This window comes from Schistocerca nitens, chromosome 2 (genome assembly GCF_023898315.1).
Source record: "Schistocerca nitens isolate TAMUIC-IGC-003100 chromosome 2, iqSchNite1.1, whole genome shotgun sequence".
In the NCBI taxonomy this organism is placed as follows: Eukaryota; Metazoa; Arthropoda; class Insecta; order Orthoptera; family Acrididae; genus Schistocerca; species Schistocerca nitens.
In genome coordinates, this window is record NC_064615.1 from 766,356,200 (window position 1) to 766,372,597 (window position 16,398).

At 40.8% G+C, this 16,398-nt stretch overlaps 1 protein-coding gene across 1 annotated transcript in view; it reads left to right on the top strand.

Annotated features, from left to right (window-relative positions):
* LOC126237003 (regulating synaptic membrane exocytosis protein 2) overlaps nt 1–16,398 on the top strand; it is a 1,236,422-nt gene that overhangs the window by 350,549 nt on the left and 869,475 nt on the right. The window contains exon 5 of the mRNA XM_049946727.1: nt 5,407–5,428. Coding sequence (XP_049802684.1) covers nt 5,407–5,428 — 22 coding nt within the window. The remainder of the gene's footprint in view (nt 1–5,406; nt 5,429–16,398) is intronic.

Genomic DNA, 16,398 nt, shown 5'->3' on the forward strand with positions numbered 1-16,398 from the left:
CTAAATGTTACACTTAATTTAGCCAAGATATTTTCTCATATCGAATGAAGCTGATCTTACTGAAGGCACTACCAACAGTGCATAGGCAAGAAACTTTCGTGTGACGTAGGCTGTTGTGGGGGCGCAAAATAAACACCACAATATCTACACGGATATATAATTTGTTGACCTGGTAGTTGTAGGTCAAATAGAAAGGACCTAATTCTTAATAAGACTTTGGTAGTTTGGTTTGAAATATACCCGAGATCTCTGTAGAAAGTAAAATCTTGCGAATAATCAGTATTTCCACGAGAGGCAGATGACGCCTGGTTTACACAATGTTCGCTTATAATGAGAACTAAGACATTTTTTACCATTTGAAGGGGAATTGCAACAACAGTTTCTGTTTGGTCTTATTTCATATGATTGCAAAAAAAAAAAAAAAAAAAAAAAAAACACCTAGAGAGCACCCAGCTTGCCCGTTTCTCTCTCTTTGTTTGGCTATGAAAATTCGGACAAAACCTCATGGTGTAATTTATAGGGAGTCATGTTTTCGCTCTGTTTACGCGTATACAAAAACGTACCGAATGTAAATCATACGATAAAATAGTCCTTTTTGCGTGATGTCATTTCCAAAAAACGTCGTTTCGATGTCTTGAACCGTTTATGAGATACGACGATTTTTACGACCACTTGACTCCCGAAGCGCAGGAAAGGATTCGGACGCGCCGCGAGAGACCCGTCCGTGGATATAACAACCAATATCTCAAGCATGAAAAGAGGCATCAATCCGGTCTCAACTTTAAATACAATTTAGATATATTGGTTACATTTCAAACGCAATAATGTATGGCCTTAGATGAACTATACCGAAAGTCTACGCAATGTGATTTTACCTCTGCAAATTCTTAAAAATTCCGTGTAGCCAATTATTCAGTTACGTGCAGCTTAATAACTATGACGAATAACGAAAATAAATTCAGAACTTTATCGAGCAAAGATATCAAGCTATGAGATGCGGAAGACTCAAAAACGGATGATAAGTATTCCATAGCTGCCGTCGCGTCCGCTCCACTGCTTTACCGAGAAGACACGTGGCTGTCGCTCTCAGTGTCGCGCGTGCTGCAGTGACAATATTGTCGCCCACGTAGGACATTTCCGTAACTATACCTGCGGTTGTGTTCTGTCGCCTAAAGGTGTCGCGCGCTATCGGTCGCTTCTGTCGCTGACGTAACACGGCCTTACTGGCGCTATACTACAGTACAAAGTTTGAACATTATAGACTTCCTCCAGCTTCGGCAACTGGAGTAAATCGGTTGGTTCTTTTTGCATTAGATGTTGTCTACGGTGTACCATAGGGGGCTTATTGAATCACCTCTAGTTCATGGGCGTTTCCTGAGGAAATCCGGAAACATACTTTTGCACCATGTTTTCGCCGTCAGCAGTGGATATCTAAACAACTAACATCAGCGAACTGCTCAAATTTTAACTGTATTTTCTCAGGGAATTTATCTAGAAGTATTATCTTCCTGTTTTCAAAAACCTTTACCCGTTATCGGAAAACATCCAAAACACATGGTCTTTGGGTACTAAAGCCGAGTCACGGATTCCGAGACGTTTATGCACAGAAAAACGCCTTAATTTTTACAATATATTCATAAGATCTTGATTTGGAGCAAGCTTAGAAATTTTCTTGACATCTATATCCGTTTCCGAGATACAAAGGTTCGAAGTTATCCTACCCGTACACGTGAAATACGCACATTAAATCCGGTGTGACGCGAAAACGTGACGCAGGACGGACAATTATTCTGCGAAGTACTTCCGTTATCTTCTGGGAACCCCATGTTGTGCACGTAAAATCCGATTTGAGGTGTAAAATCATATACTTTTGCGTTATTTCAAAAAAAAAAAAAATTACCGACCCTTAAAGTTGTTTTCATATGGGTGTAGCAGGGAAAAGAAAGGAACCAGCGGGAAAATGCTCCTATCGGAGCACAAAAAAGGCGAACATGCTTCTATTTTATTAAATGACCCTGACCGACGAGTGAGGTACAAGCTGCCTCATTGTACCTTCCTCAGCAACTTTAAAAATTTTCCCAAAAATGTTCGCGTGCAAACAAATCGGCGCTTTTTTATGCTGAGAGGGGAGATAGTGGCAGTGGGAAAGAGGCGGAAGAGTAATAAGTACTGAAAGGTAGTAGACAGTGGTCGCTGCACAAAAAGAGCGAAGGAGATTGGCAGTGTGAGAGAAAGAGAGGGACAAAGTAGCAGTGAAACAGAACAGTGCAAGGAAAAGAGTGAGAGGGACAGTGCCGGTGGAGAGGAATACAAATTAGGAGAAAAAGGAAGTAGGTAAGAGCGAGTGATAGTGAAAGACAGAGTCTGTGACAATGACAAAGAAGAAGAGAGAGACAGCGACAGTGAGAAGCGATAGCAGTAGTGGAAAGGAATGAATGAGAAAGCAGCAGTAAGCGAGAGCAAGAGCAAGACAGTGACCGCATGGAAAATTTGGAAAAAAATTTAAGGTACTGAACAAAGTAGTATGAAGCAGCTGGTACCGCACTTTTAATCAGTTTTTCCGCGGATACTGTGAGAGCCAAAACATCATGACCACTGCCCACAGCGTGATCGAATGCGGCCATGTGACATACCTCTGGAAACGTACCAATGACTTGACGAGTCCGTGCCACGCAGAATCGCTGCTCTATTGTATTCCAAAGGTGGACCATAATGTCATAATGTTTTGGCTATCAGCGTACATCTCGATGGACGGGCAAGGACGTGAACCGCCGTCCTCCCGATTACCAGTGAGCCACCTTGATGAGCTTCGGATTTTGCATCCGGTGGACGTCTGCGACACACTGCGTTCTTCATGTCAGCTAGCTGCTTCCTCCCAAGAGGGAAATTTCCTTTGTGCTCTTGCCGGCCGCTGTGGCCGAGCGATTCTAGGCGCTTCAGTCCGGGACCGCACTGCTGGCAGTTCGAATCCTGCCTCGGGCATGGATGTGTGTGATGTCCTTAGGTTAGTTAGGTTTAAGTAGTTCTAAGTTCTAGGGGACTGATGACCTCAGATGTCAAGTCCCACAGTGCTTAGAGCCATTTGAATCCTTTGTGTTTTTGTGAAGTCAACAGCTGTTGGCCTATCATTTAGTTCTAAGTTTCTGTGGCTAAGAATTTTGATGAGTGATTAAAAGTCATAACGCTAACAAACGTTATAAATTTTCGATTTCATATTCAGGCTTTCCGTTCTGTTGGCCAAATTTAATAATCCACACTATTGTTGTCAGCGTCGTGCTTTACTGCGTCTATGTTTTCATACTCTTTATTTCTTCAAAGCATTGTTATCTAGTAAGAAAATAAGCCTATTTGCAATTACTTGGAAATGTTAACGCAAACCCTTAAATTTAAACCAATGACTTGCATTTTAGTTATGTGATTTACTATTCTATAAATCGAATCCGCTCTACCAATAAGGCATATTTTTAAGACAAAAATGGCTCTGAGCACTATGGGACTTAACATCTGAGGTCATCAGTCCCCTAGAACTTAGAACTACTTAAACCTAACTAACCTAAGGACATCACACACATCCATGCCCGAGGCAGGATTCGAACCTGCGACCGTAGCAGCCGCGTGGTTCCGGACTGCAGCGCCTAGAACCGCTCGGCCACCACGGACGGCTTTTTAAGACAGAATCTAACAAAAACTGGCATATATTCTTCTCTTGCCCTGTAGTAAATGAACCTGTAACAGGTTCCCTGTTATTGTGACACACTACGCCGAGACTTCTTAGACATCCTTAAGAAATATCGTAATAGCGATAACGTTAATTTACGATCAAACAATACTGTAATCTAGTACCAGCTATAGCCCGCTCCCATGTTAAACCTTTCCATTTATGAACTTTGCACTTTTGTGTGGACTGTAATTTATAATTTAGTAAAATATAGTATTAAAAGCCATCTGTCAGGTTTTCATACAATTTCAACTCCAAGTGCACGAAAAATAGCTCTGTGTGTCAGTTGTAAACTCGCTACAACGCCAAACATGAAGGACCCATTTCGTTTGTTCGCAACATGAGCGAGGCGTGCAGGTAGCAGGTGAGTGAATAACGTGCAGTGTTGAGACTCATACTACTGTAGATCATTTCAGCTATAGGCGCATATTTAGCGATCCTTTTTTTTAAATAATGGTACTTAGCTGTGGCCGCAGTAGCGCTGAAGATGTTTTGACAGCAATACATGAGTGGATGGACAGTTGTTTTCGTTGGTAACTGTAGAAACAGTTCAAATGGCTCTGAGCACTATGGGACTCAACTGCTGTGGTCATAAGTCCCCTAGAACTTAGAACTACTTAAACCTAACTAACCTAAGGACAGCACACAACACCCAGCCATCACGAGGCAGAGAAAATCCCTGACCCCGCCGGGAATCGAACCCGGGAACCCGGGCGTGGGAAACGAGAACGCTACCGCACGACCACGAGATGCGGGCTAGAAACAGTTATCCGGTGGGCTAGAGAAATGACGTTACTGTATTTCCGCAGCACCACATGCAGTAGTCGTGTTATATTTTAATTACATAACTCATTAGTGGGCTTGTGATAGCCGTGGTAAGTGGTATAATATGTGTTATACTATTCGTTGTGATACAAATGAAAGGTAGGAGAGATTAAGTCACATTTCATCCTTACAAAATGGAGTTCATAATATTAATTTAGTCAATTAGCTGTAGCAGAGAATGTGTAAAAAGTTTAGGAAAGAATAATCTGAGTAAAATTCTCACGAAGAATGAAAGCTTTCCTTCGCCACAAGTAAAATCTTACTACTTCGTAACTTTCTCTCACAGTTTTTAATGTGTTCATATTCTAATGCTCCATTCGCTCTTTCAATTTCATTTCTTTTGAGTGAATTTACTGGTGACATGCTCCTAGTTACACCGCCTTTTTTAACCGAAGGACGAGGCTGTCGAAACAGATTGTCACTCAACGTCAGCGGGATTAGAATGTAACTTGCCGACAAAGAGGTTGTTGACTGGAGAAGGAACTACCGTGGTCTTGTATTGATCGTAATGTTGTGCAGTCATATGCAATAATTTTGGGGAACCACGGAAAACAATCCAGGATAATCATTCTGCTCATTTCGAATACATGGACAATCAATACTGACACTTGTTATTTCATGTAGGTCTACTCTACACGAAGTTTTCCATTTTGTGTGAATACACAAAAAGCGAATAGAATAGGACAGAAAATGAATAATGTTGCTATGAAGAATATTTACGCCACGCACTGTTCACTTGGTGCGGAATATACACTCCTGGAAATGGAAAAAAGAACACATTGACACCGGTGTGTCAGACCCACCATACTTGCTCCGGACACTGCGAGAGGGCTGTACAAGCAATGATCACACGCACGGCACAGCGGACACACCAGGAACCGCGGTGTTGGCCGTCGAATGGCGCTAGCTGCGCAGCATTTGTGCACCGCCACCGTCAGTGTCAGCCAGTTTGCCGTGGCATACGGAGCTCCATCGCAGTCTTTAACACTGGTAGCATGCCGCGACAGCGTGGACGTGAACCGTATGTGCAGTTGACGGACTTTGAGCGAGGGCGTATAGTGGGCATGCGGGAGGCCGGGTGCACGTACCGCCGAATTACTCAACACGTGGGGCGTGAGGTCTCCACAGTACATCGATGTTGTCGCCAGTGGTCGGCGGAAGGTGCGCGTGCCTGTCGACCTGGGACCGGACCGCAGCGACGCACGGATGCACGCCAAGACCGTTGGATCCTACGCAGTGCCGTAGGGGACCGCACCGCCACTTCCCAGCAAATTAGGGACACTGTTGCTCCTGGGGTATCGGCGAGGACCATTCGCAACCGTCTCCATGAAGCTGGGCTACGGTCCCGCACACCGTTAGGCCGTCTTCCGCTCACGCCCCAACATCGTGCAGCCCGCCTCCAGTGGTGTCGCGACAGGCGTGAATGGAGGGACGAATGGAGACGTGTCGTCTTCAGCGATGAGAGTCGCTTCTGCCTTGGTGCCAATGATGGTCGTATGCGTGTTTGGCGCCGTGCAGGTGAGCGCCACAATCAGGACTGCATACGACCGAGGCACACAGGGCCAACACCCGGCATCATGGTGTGGGGAGCGATCTCCTACACTGGCCGTACACCACTGGTGATCGTCGAGGGGACACTGAATAGTGCACGGTACATCCAAACCGTCATCGAACCCATCGTTCTACCATTCCTAGACCGGCAAGGGAACTTGCTGTTCCAACAGGACAATGCACGTCCGCATGTATCCCGTGCCACCCAATGTGCTCTAGAAGGTGTAAGTCAACTACCCTGGCCAGCAAGATCTCCGGATCTGTCCCCCATTGAGCATGTTTGGGACTGGATGAAGCGTCATCTCACGCGGTCTGCACGTCCAGCACGAACGCTGGTCCAACTGAGGCGCCAGGTGGAAATGGCATGGCAAGCCGTTCCACAGGACTACATCCAGCATCTCTACGATCGTCTCCATGGGAGAATAACAGCCTGCATTGCTGCGAAAGGTGGATATACACTGTACTAGTGCCAACATTGTGCATGCTCTGTTGCCTGTGTCTATGTGCCTGTGGTTCTGTCAGTGTGATCATGTGATGTATCTGACCCCAGGAATGTGTCAATAAAGTTTCCCCTTCCTGGGACAATGAATTCACGGTGTTCTTATTTCAATTTCCAGGAGTGTATAATTACGTAGATGTAAAGAAGGTTCACAAATGGGAAATTACACGATTGAAAATATTCATGAAAACATTTGTTGAACATTAATAAAATCGGTACATGAGAGAAAATAATTAGACTTTTATGTCAGCAGTTAACAGTGTTCTTTATTGTTATTAAAGCTGATAACAGGATCATGGCACTACACTTATAGACAGTAACAATGGGAATCACACGTGATTTCTAAAGGAAACGTACAAAGCCACTGCATCATTGTTACGCAATACAGCTTTAATATTTAAAAACACAATGTCGTAACCACAGTCACAAAAATCAGTACAACAGAGTTCGTCTCAGCAGACCATGTTTGCAACGACATTCTGCACATTTCGTCTGCAGTATTCTGTTAACATTTGCACCTGGGAGGTGCAATGCTGTGTTCGCACAGCCCTGAATCAGAAGTACGAGAATTCTGAGTATTTTCTGACCATGGCTAAGTTAAGTAAATTTTCTAATACGAAATTTATTATAATAGTTTTATTGCGGAAGTTATAAAAATATTAAGTTCATTAAGGAGAAAATGAACAGAGCAGTGGCGTCTAAAAGTGTAACGCTTTCGCGTTAATCATTTGAAGGAGCTAAAAATTTAAAAAGAGCCCTGTTCCTACCTAGGAGGAAGAGATATTCGTTGCAGTATGTTACGTCGTATATTAGGAGAAACGACAATTTAATAATAAAATGAATAAGTGCTTATGAAAGACTTACAGTGACATTGAGGTATTTTGCAACTTAATTTCAGAAGCTACGCTGATCTGAAATTTTCCGTTGTTGTGTCACCCTCACATTGAGTCATCATTCCGGAAACATGTCGTGCCGTATATGAAGTGCTAACGCATTTCACTTCGTCTGCATGTCTGGTTTATGTTAAATCAAACGCCATCAGACTTCGCACATGCCGAACACAGCCATTAACACAGGCAAATTTTGCAGTCGCACGCAACGATTTGTCTTTGCAGAGACTGTCTGTACAGACTAGAGATGGGCAAAACTGTTCTTTTCAGAGATTGGATCAGAACTGTTCACTCCCTGAAATGAATTAGCTGTTTTTCATGACTCACCACTCATTTACAAAAGAAAATAAATGAAAGGCACATTGCCCTTTAAACTTGGTTTATTCCAGTACTATACCTGTATTTTGATCTTATTTGATCCTATTTTGAAGTAACATAGATAATGAGTAAGAATTTTGTATTGTTTATTGAAATTTCCACGATATGACAAAGTTTTTGATTATTGATTTATTTTGCACTAGCGTGGTTTTTTGGGTGATCGGAAAATGTTGTAACTTGAGATTTACACTAACAATATATTTGGCTATAATGTATTAAAATTTCATTAACCTCATACAAATACATCGCAAGCCATATATTTTTCCTTTCGAAGACGCCTAAAATCGCAAAATCCGTACCAGAATAAGAAAAAAAAATATAAATTTGACTGTAAAACGAAAGTGCTGCATATAGCCTTACGCAGAATAAAACAAGGAAAATATTGGTGTATCACATTTTGCGATACGTTTATCGGTTCGCTCGTAATTAAAGCGTAAATTCGAGTGTCCATAATAAAAATCCTATAGTAAGAGTAGTCATCAGGAACCTAATCTAATCAGTTTAAACAAATAAAAATAAAATAAAAACAATTGATGTATACATAACATAATAATGTAATATACATAGCGGTATTACTATGAAGAACAATATCCAGTGGGGACAAACTCCGCTGCAGAGGCGCTGAGTCGAGCAGGTCGAGCCGCGAGCTGTATTACTGCGTGAGCTGAGACCGCAGAGACCAGAGTGACACCAGAGTAGCTTTGCTCGACGCTCTGGCTAGAGTCGAGACGGTGGGGTGAGCGTTGAGCGGGCGAGTTCCGAGGGTGGGGGGAGCTCACCCGCTCCGAGACAAATCGTCCGCTCCCTTGCGAGCAGGTTTTTGCAAGTAGTTCCTATGTTATCCGCTAGGTGACTCTCTGTCCTGTTGCTGGCATCAACTGCCCAGAGGGCAGGACGTGCGACTGAAACGATCGCCGACAGAGTGCGATGCGAAGTTAAGCTGCGCCTGACACTGCACAGTGCACACGGCAGACGACGCACAGAGACTGCCCGGCATATGTGAAACACAAAATCCAATGGGGCACTGCACAATGCAGGCAGCCAAGGTAGAAGCAGGGCAGAGGCCGGCGCTGGCTGTGTTGTATGGCGTGCACTGTGCTCTGACCAGCAGAGGCGCTGCTGATATGCTCCGTCTCTCTCGCTCTCTCTCTCTCTCTCTCTCTCTGCCTGGGAAACGTTTGGAGCTACCGTTCTTTTTTTCTGAATCACTGATTGTTCACTCCTTTGAAAGATTGAACTCTATGAATTAGTTCAAGAGCGGATCCCCCATCTCTAGTACAGACGAGTCGGTGCAAATATCTGTGACAGCAAAAGGCCCGTCAGTGTGCAATTCCGCTACGATTAGTTTTATTATTCAATGCTAGTTTGATGAACTCTATAACTGCTATCCAGTTACAGAAAACGTGTGTACCTGAAAATTGGACAACGTTTCTATAGCAAAGAGACTTTAAGCCTCTTTGTAAATTGTTGTAACTATTAGTATTGTTTGAGCTGTTGACTGGAAAGCTGAATGTAACTTTGTATGAGATTTTTTGATAGTGAGTAGTTCGGACAGGTGCTGTATATAAAAATTGAGAAAAAACTAGGAAACTGAGTCGTAAGATTTACTGGAAAAAATGATTAACGTCTTTCCGAAGATCGCTAGTAGCAGAAATAGTTTTAACCTTGACAATTAAGCCGGAGAAGGATATAAATGTACATCAATGCATGGTCTTATTGCCTGATCGACTGTCCGTCCTAAGAGCGATTTGGTGTCCTCTAATGTTTCTGTGGATGCTCTCTAGGTGTTTTTTTTTTATTTTTTTTTCAATCATATGAAATAAGACCAAACAGAAACTGTTGTTGCAATTCCCCTTCAAATGGTAAAAAATGTCTTAGTTCTCATTATAAGCGAACATTGTGTAAACCAGGCGTCATCTGCCTCTCGTGGAAATACTGATTATTCGCAAGATTTTACTTTCTACAGAGATCTCGGGTATATTTCAAACCAAACTACCAAAGTCTTATTAAGAATTAGGTCCTTTCTATTTGACCTACAACTACCAGGTCAACAAATTATATATCCGTGTAGATATTGTGGTGTTTATTTTGCGCCCCCACAACAGCCTACGTCACACAAAAGTTTCTTGCCTATGCACTGTTGGTAGTGCCTTCAGTAAGATCAGCTTCATTCGATATGAGAAAATATCTTGGCTAAATTAAGTGTAACATTTAGTGACTTAGTAGCTTGAGAATTCACATTCTGGTAGCTGGCAGTGATTGGTGCAATAAAGAAGAAATGGATGGGGTGGTACTTGGTTTAGGCAGTGACACATTCAACAAAAATCCTGTTTTCCGTGGCCAGTATTTCTCAGTTACATTTCAGATCAAAGAGATAACATTACCATACCTGTGGTATCAACTTGTCAAAATGACGGTGAAAGTTTCTTCCGTAGTTAGTAAAGAAACATTCACAATGCATTTTAAAGTGAAAGGTTAGATAATCCCAATATTTGTGTATTACAATGTATCTAGTAACAGCGATTAAGGATACAGGGTACTTTTCCAGTTCAATATTATGTAAATCAACACCTATTTCTTTCAGGCACTGTTAATAATGTATATGTTTTACAGATTATGGATCACACTTTCTAAACAAATTAGAAGTATTTTGAATATTTTTGAACCTGCTTACGGTTACTAAAAAATTACAAAGAAATTGATGCATTTTTTTCCAAAATGCTTCCTCAAATTGAGGCACCATTTAATCCAATGTCATACATTTGAAGGAGACCAAATTTTTACCAGATATGCCTGACATGATGGCTGAGGTACTAGACCTATTTAATTCCACCTATTATGTATATTACAAGGATAAAAAATGTCACATTTTACATTTTTATTTTTATAATTTTTTCCTAATAAAAATGTTATTTTTTCTATAATTTAGTTGATTCTGAAATAATGCTTATGTCTACTATATAAGTATGGACTATTGCAAGTTACAGAAAAAAATTAGAGCAATACTTTATAAACGTAAGGAAATATTTGTACCTGAATTCTGAATAACACAACTTTTGGGAAATTGTGAATGAAGATATGATTCCAATTAAACTGTGCCTCAGAACATTCCTGAAGTATAGTCTTCATCCTGCACCGTTTCTTCATCTTCAAGCTTCCTCTTGACATTCCTTTTAGCACTTGTTGTTTCTTTGGTAACTACAAAAGCGAATCTTTCAGCTTCATGCACCTGTTGTCTGTCACACGCAAGCAATTGATCTTACATATTAGAATCACATTTGATGCTTAAATTTCTAAGGACTTCCAAAATTCCTATCACTCAATCATTGAAACATATCACTGCATCTAGTACACCAACTTTTAATGTATTTAGTCTTGGGTAATCTTTCCGATATTCAATGACTGAAACTTTCATTTGCATTCTGAGTGCCTCCATAGAGACATTTACTAAGCAAAACAGGGTCACTCAGATCTCTAAAAATTGGTTTTATTTCATTCATAGCAGCATCAGGACGAGAATGCTTATGATGGTATATTTGACGACTTTCTTTTGTATTTTGGTAACCACACCAAGAATCTGCTCCTTTAGGGCAAAGTGCGTGAACAGGGTGGTCATCTGTGGACAACTTATGAAAGTAGGTGGCCCATACAGCTTTTCTCATTGCTGCAACATCATTCAGAGGTGCAGTTCGTCTAATGGCCAGTCCATGATAACTCTGAAGAAGGTCTATTTCAGTTTCTGTCAATCTGCCTCGGCGAGACAGAGATTTTCCATCAGATAGCAACTTTCCTTTCATTTCTCTTCGTAGCTTCATCAATCTAGCACCCATCCTCTTTTGCACATGTCCACAACATTCCAGTTTTGCTACCAAGGTATCACCATAAACATTGAACTCATTAATTTTATTGAAAGCTTTAGAGTCCCCATCGCCTAGGTACTTCGTATATCTAACGTTATAAACGGGCACCGACTCTGATATATTTGTAGAGCTCAATCACACTCCATACCTCGACTGTAACCATCATAATTCTTAGAACACTGGTGTTCAATATTTCCTTCAGTGTTACCATGGCAGATGTGGCAGTACTTAGATAAGCACTCAACATCAACAACTTTTCCATTCTTCAGAGTAGTAGCACTTACAACACCACTCAAGGAACGATGTTCTAGACGTTGCCTTGTCCCTTCAAGTGCAACAGCAATGTCCCTGGTTCCACTAATATTTACAGTTTCTTCTACTGCACGTTTCATAGATGCTTTAGACAAAACAGTCAAGGCATCTAAAAGTATTTTTATGGACTTGCTGAACCTACTGGGAGGAGGAGAAAGGTCTATCGAACAACAAAACGTTTGAACAACCTTTTTCTCCTTTTCCTATTGCACGCATTGCATACACTAACTTCAGATTCACATCATATGAGTTATGCACCATGTTCGAAGTCATCTTCGAGGTAGGTTTATTGCAGGATCTAAACAGAACAACTAATTTTGACGCTAAATCCTTCCTGCTACTTTGTTGCTCAGTTATTTCCAGACAACCTACACCATCAAATTGTTTAGATTTCGCCACTTCCTTTATCAAAGAAGATAAGATGACCACATCAACAACAACAAATCCATTACAAACAACGTCATTGTTAAAACAAAAATTTGAATCACCAGAAGGCGTGCCATGTGGGAGTTTTTCCCTGAAGAACTATACATAGGTTGCTTTAAACAATGTGGTTTGCTTTGTTTGTGAACTGGTTACCACGGAATTTCCTTTTATGGAATTTCTTGAAGCGTGGAGTAGTTCGTATTTATTGCACACTAAAGAATATGTACTTCTATAAATATATGTAACACTTGGGCAACAAACATTCAGTAACACATTAACAAACTGCTTCAGCGAAACATAAGTAAATACTAGCAAAGATAATCATTTACAGGCACTAGAAACCTGCAGTCACCAACATATACAATGTATCATTCGTATAATAGCTGTAAACACGTAGTTCACAGTTCTTTTCGAAATAATACTGGTTTCTGTAACAGTAATAAAGGGGGCGTGGCGGCATACATGACCGTAACTTTAAAATTTGGTGCATATAAGTCATTTTTCATTTGAAACAATATAATGTATACCGGTATACCAGTGTAATCAGTAAAGACTATAGAATTTAATAAAGTCATAAAAATTTCGATTTTTCCACCATTTATAAGTACCCTGTATCAGTCTAGTATACCGATATAGCTCTCTAAGGACGAACATAAATTCCCTCGGGTGTGCTCACATTACAAACGAATATTAAAAACAAGGTTATCTCCAGCATGAAAAAAAAAAAAAATGGCAACTGATATTTCCGTAACTGAAAATTCTTACTGTCACATTTGTGGATATTGTAACTTTTTAATTTATCCATCTACGTGTAAGTTTGTGCATAAATCAGACTTGAATTACTTCCTTCAGAACGATAACGAAGGTTTTCCAGAACAGGGCAATGAAACACGATGGTTCCAAAATCTTAATATTAAAACTTCAGCGTTACAGTTCACTCGAATAAAATTCCGATTAAACTCAGTGGAAGCGTGCTGTGCCCATAACCCTGCGTCAGTACTATTGTTTAGCAGAAAATCACAGAGCGAAATACGCTTGGCGTTAAATAATACCACAGCTCTATTAGAAACCAAACGTGACAGTGTAAGGACGATGACAAAAAAACTAAAGACGCATGTTTGATATACATACATACGTACGTAAGTGCCCACATTATGAACGAATATTAAAACAAAGCTATGAACGATAACAGTACTCAATATAACAAGCTCATTTTTCACAATAGCCTTATCACATAATAACATGGCGCTTTTGTTTTCATCTACATACGTCAGGGAAACATTCTGAACTAAGTACAAATGAATTGCGTTGAAATGATCAGATAAACGCAATTATAAAAGGGCAGATGAAATAATTTATGTTACGGGCAAGCTGTTGGAAAAATTACTTACCTGAATCGCTTTGGAAATATATTTCCCCGCGTCGGGAAAAGTCGTATCATCCATGGAGACAGCACGCACGAACTTCGATCGTCCTTACTCAAAGTTGTTACTCGCATTATTCACGTTTGGGCCCTTTACCGTTAAATGTGAGGCTAAAAAGGAAGTAGTGTTACAGAATACATTACCTTTATTAATGGCGCTAAGACTGTTGCATACATCTTTGCTATTTGTATTTTGTAAATGCATCCTAAAGTCGTCAATTTGTTTTTCATTTGTAATTTCTTGTTTTAACTGAAAATACTTACAGAGTGGTTTTGAAATTCGACGTGCCTGTAGAAATGTTATCAAATGTTGGTTTCCCAACACTTTTATTGTAAAGTGTATGAGAGGTTATGTTATATGAAATCACAAGGTCTTAAGTACTGCCATAGACTAGATATGCTCTAAACATTTAAATTAAAATGTTTGTTTAGAAGCTAAAAACTTTAGTAATGCGCCTACTTCCACAAATAACTCAAAATCACCAGAACGACTATTGCTATGAATTTCCCACCAACTTTTAGTTCTACAGCACAAGCTTCAAACTGATAATCACAGCAAAATCTAAGGGTATCACTGCTTTTATATTTCTATTCTTCCGTCATATTAGTAGCGACTCTGCCTTCAACTTCCCTTTTCAGAGTCATTTGTACTCACTGAATAATTATAAAATCTAACATAAACTTTGTACGTTTCGTGGACAGAGCGAAATGAAAAATCTACACAACCGCGCTTAATATCCAAAACAAACGATTCGCAGACAGACAGCCATACTGTCACACGTCGAATGCGATTCTACAGATTCCTTAGTAATTCTGAGCTATCGGCCGCTGCAATCTGCGATTTGCCCGCACACGTGTGATATGTGGACAGATTGCACGATGTGGCGACGGGCTGCTGCGATCCGTCGCTCGTGTGTGGGGCCCTTAACAGCGTACGCTCAGCTGCAAAGTGAGATGTTCATTCTGAATTACAGTCGTGTGTTAGCAGCATTCAATAAAAATATTGTCAGAATTACACGTGTTAAAAACCACGGTGGCAGGCGCGCGTGTGCACAATTTGTTTTGCGGTTGCAGATTGCAAGTTAAATTTGCTAATTGATTATTTGCCCACTGTTAGTGTCATTCAACGTGTTTTATTTGTTTAGGGTTGACGTTTGTAATTCAGATATGGTACTGAAATCAAGAAGAGATGTTCTCAACTTTACGTGGTCTGTGACCTGCAACAGTGGATTGTCACGAAATTGCTGTAGTGAAAGTTTTAATTGGCACAAAACAGTACTGGATAAACTTTTCACATTTTGCTACCGACTCTTTAGCATCTGTCGAGCTGAAATAAAAAAAAGAAAGACTTATGCAAGCGCGTAACCGAAGAGAATGGAGGCAGTATGATGTTAACAATTCCAAACGGAAGCATTAGCGAGGTAAAAATGTGGTCTTCAGGCTTAGGTTATCGCACAGTGGGAACATTTGATTTTCTATTTGTAATCTCTTGCAATCGCATAAATGATTTAAATGTTTGTGAGGAAACAACTTTCGTTGTCCAGTCTGAATGGAGTCAGGCAAGTTAAAATTAATTTAATGAAGCACATTTTGTGTCCCAACGAAGCTCGCAATTTGCAACATTGTCCCTAGAACTGATCGTGACCCTGGTTCTAAGTCGACTGGAAGCATTGAACCAGAGACTTCTGTGACAACTTTCTGGACTTGCGCCATAGGGTTGAGAACTATGGGGTCTCCCTAAATGGGTCGGATGTGCGCTGCACATCAAAGAATGTCCCCCACAGGAGAGAGTATTAAAATCCTAGTAGTTAAGTGCCGAAGCATTCGTAACAATGTGCCAGAGTTTGCGGAGCTCCTGGAAAGCAGTGAAACCCATACAATACTAGTTACAGAAAGCTGGTTATAACTTGACGTTGATAGCAGTGTCATTTTGGGGGGAAAAATCAAGTGTATATCGGAAGGGTAGGCTAATGGGAAATGGAGGTGGTGTAACCGCCGTAGTAGATAAGACACTCAAATCCAACGAGATAGAAATTGAAGCTGCATGCAAGATTGTTTGGCCAAGACTCAGTATCAGGAGCGGGATTAAAATTATCCCTGTATTTTTCTATCGACCACCAGACTCACCTCCTGATGTAACCCAAAACTTTAGAGATAACCTCAGTTCGCTTGTACTTAAGTCATCCAATCATACTGTAATCAACATCGGAGACCTTAATCATCCATCTATGTATTGAGAAAATTACAGTTCTGTTAGTGATTGGCGTGACAGAACATTCTGTGAAACATTACTAAATGTCTTCTCTGAAAACTACCTAGAACAGATGGTTCGGAAACCCACTCATGGTTGAAATATCTTTGATCTAATTGCAGCAAATAGAGCTGACTTCTTTGAGGATGTGCACATAGGAAATGGTATCAGAGACAATGACGCCGTTGTGACAACAATGACTACCAAAGTATAAAGAGCAGCCAAAACAGGTAGAAGGATGTATATGTTCAGTAAACTAGATAAA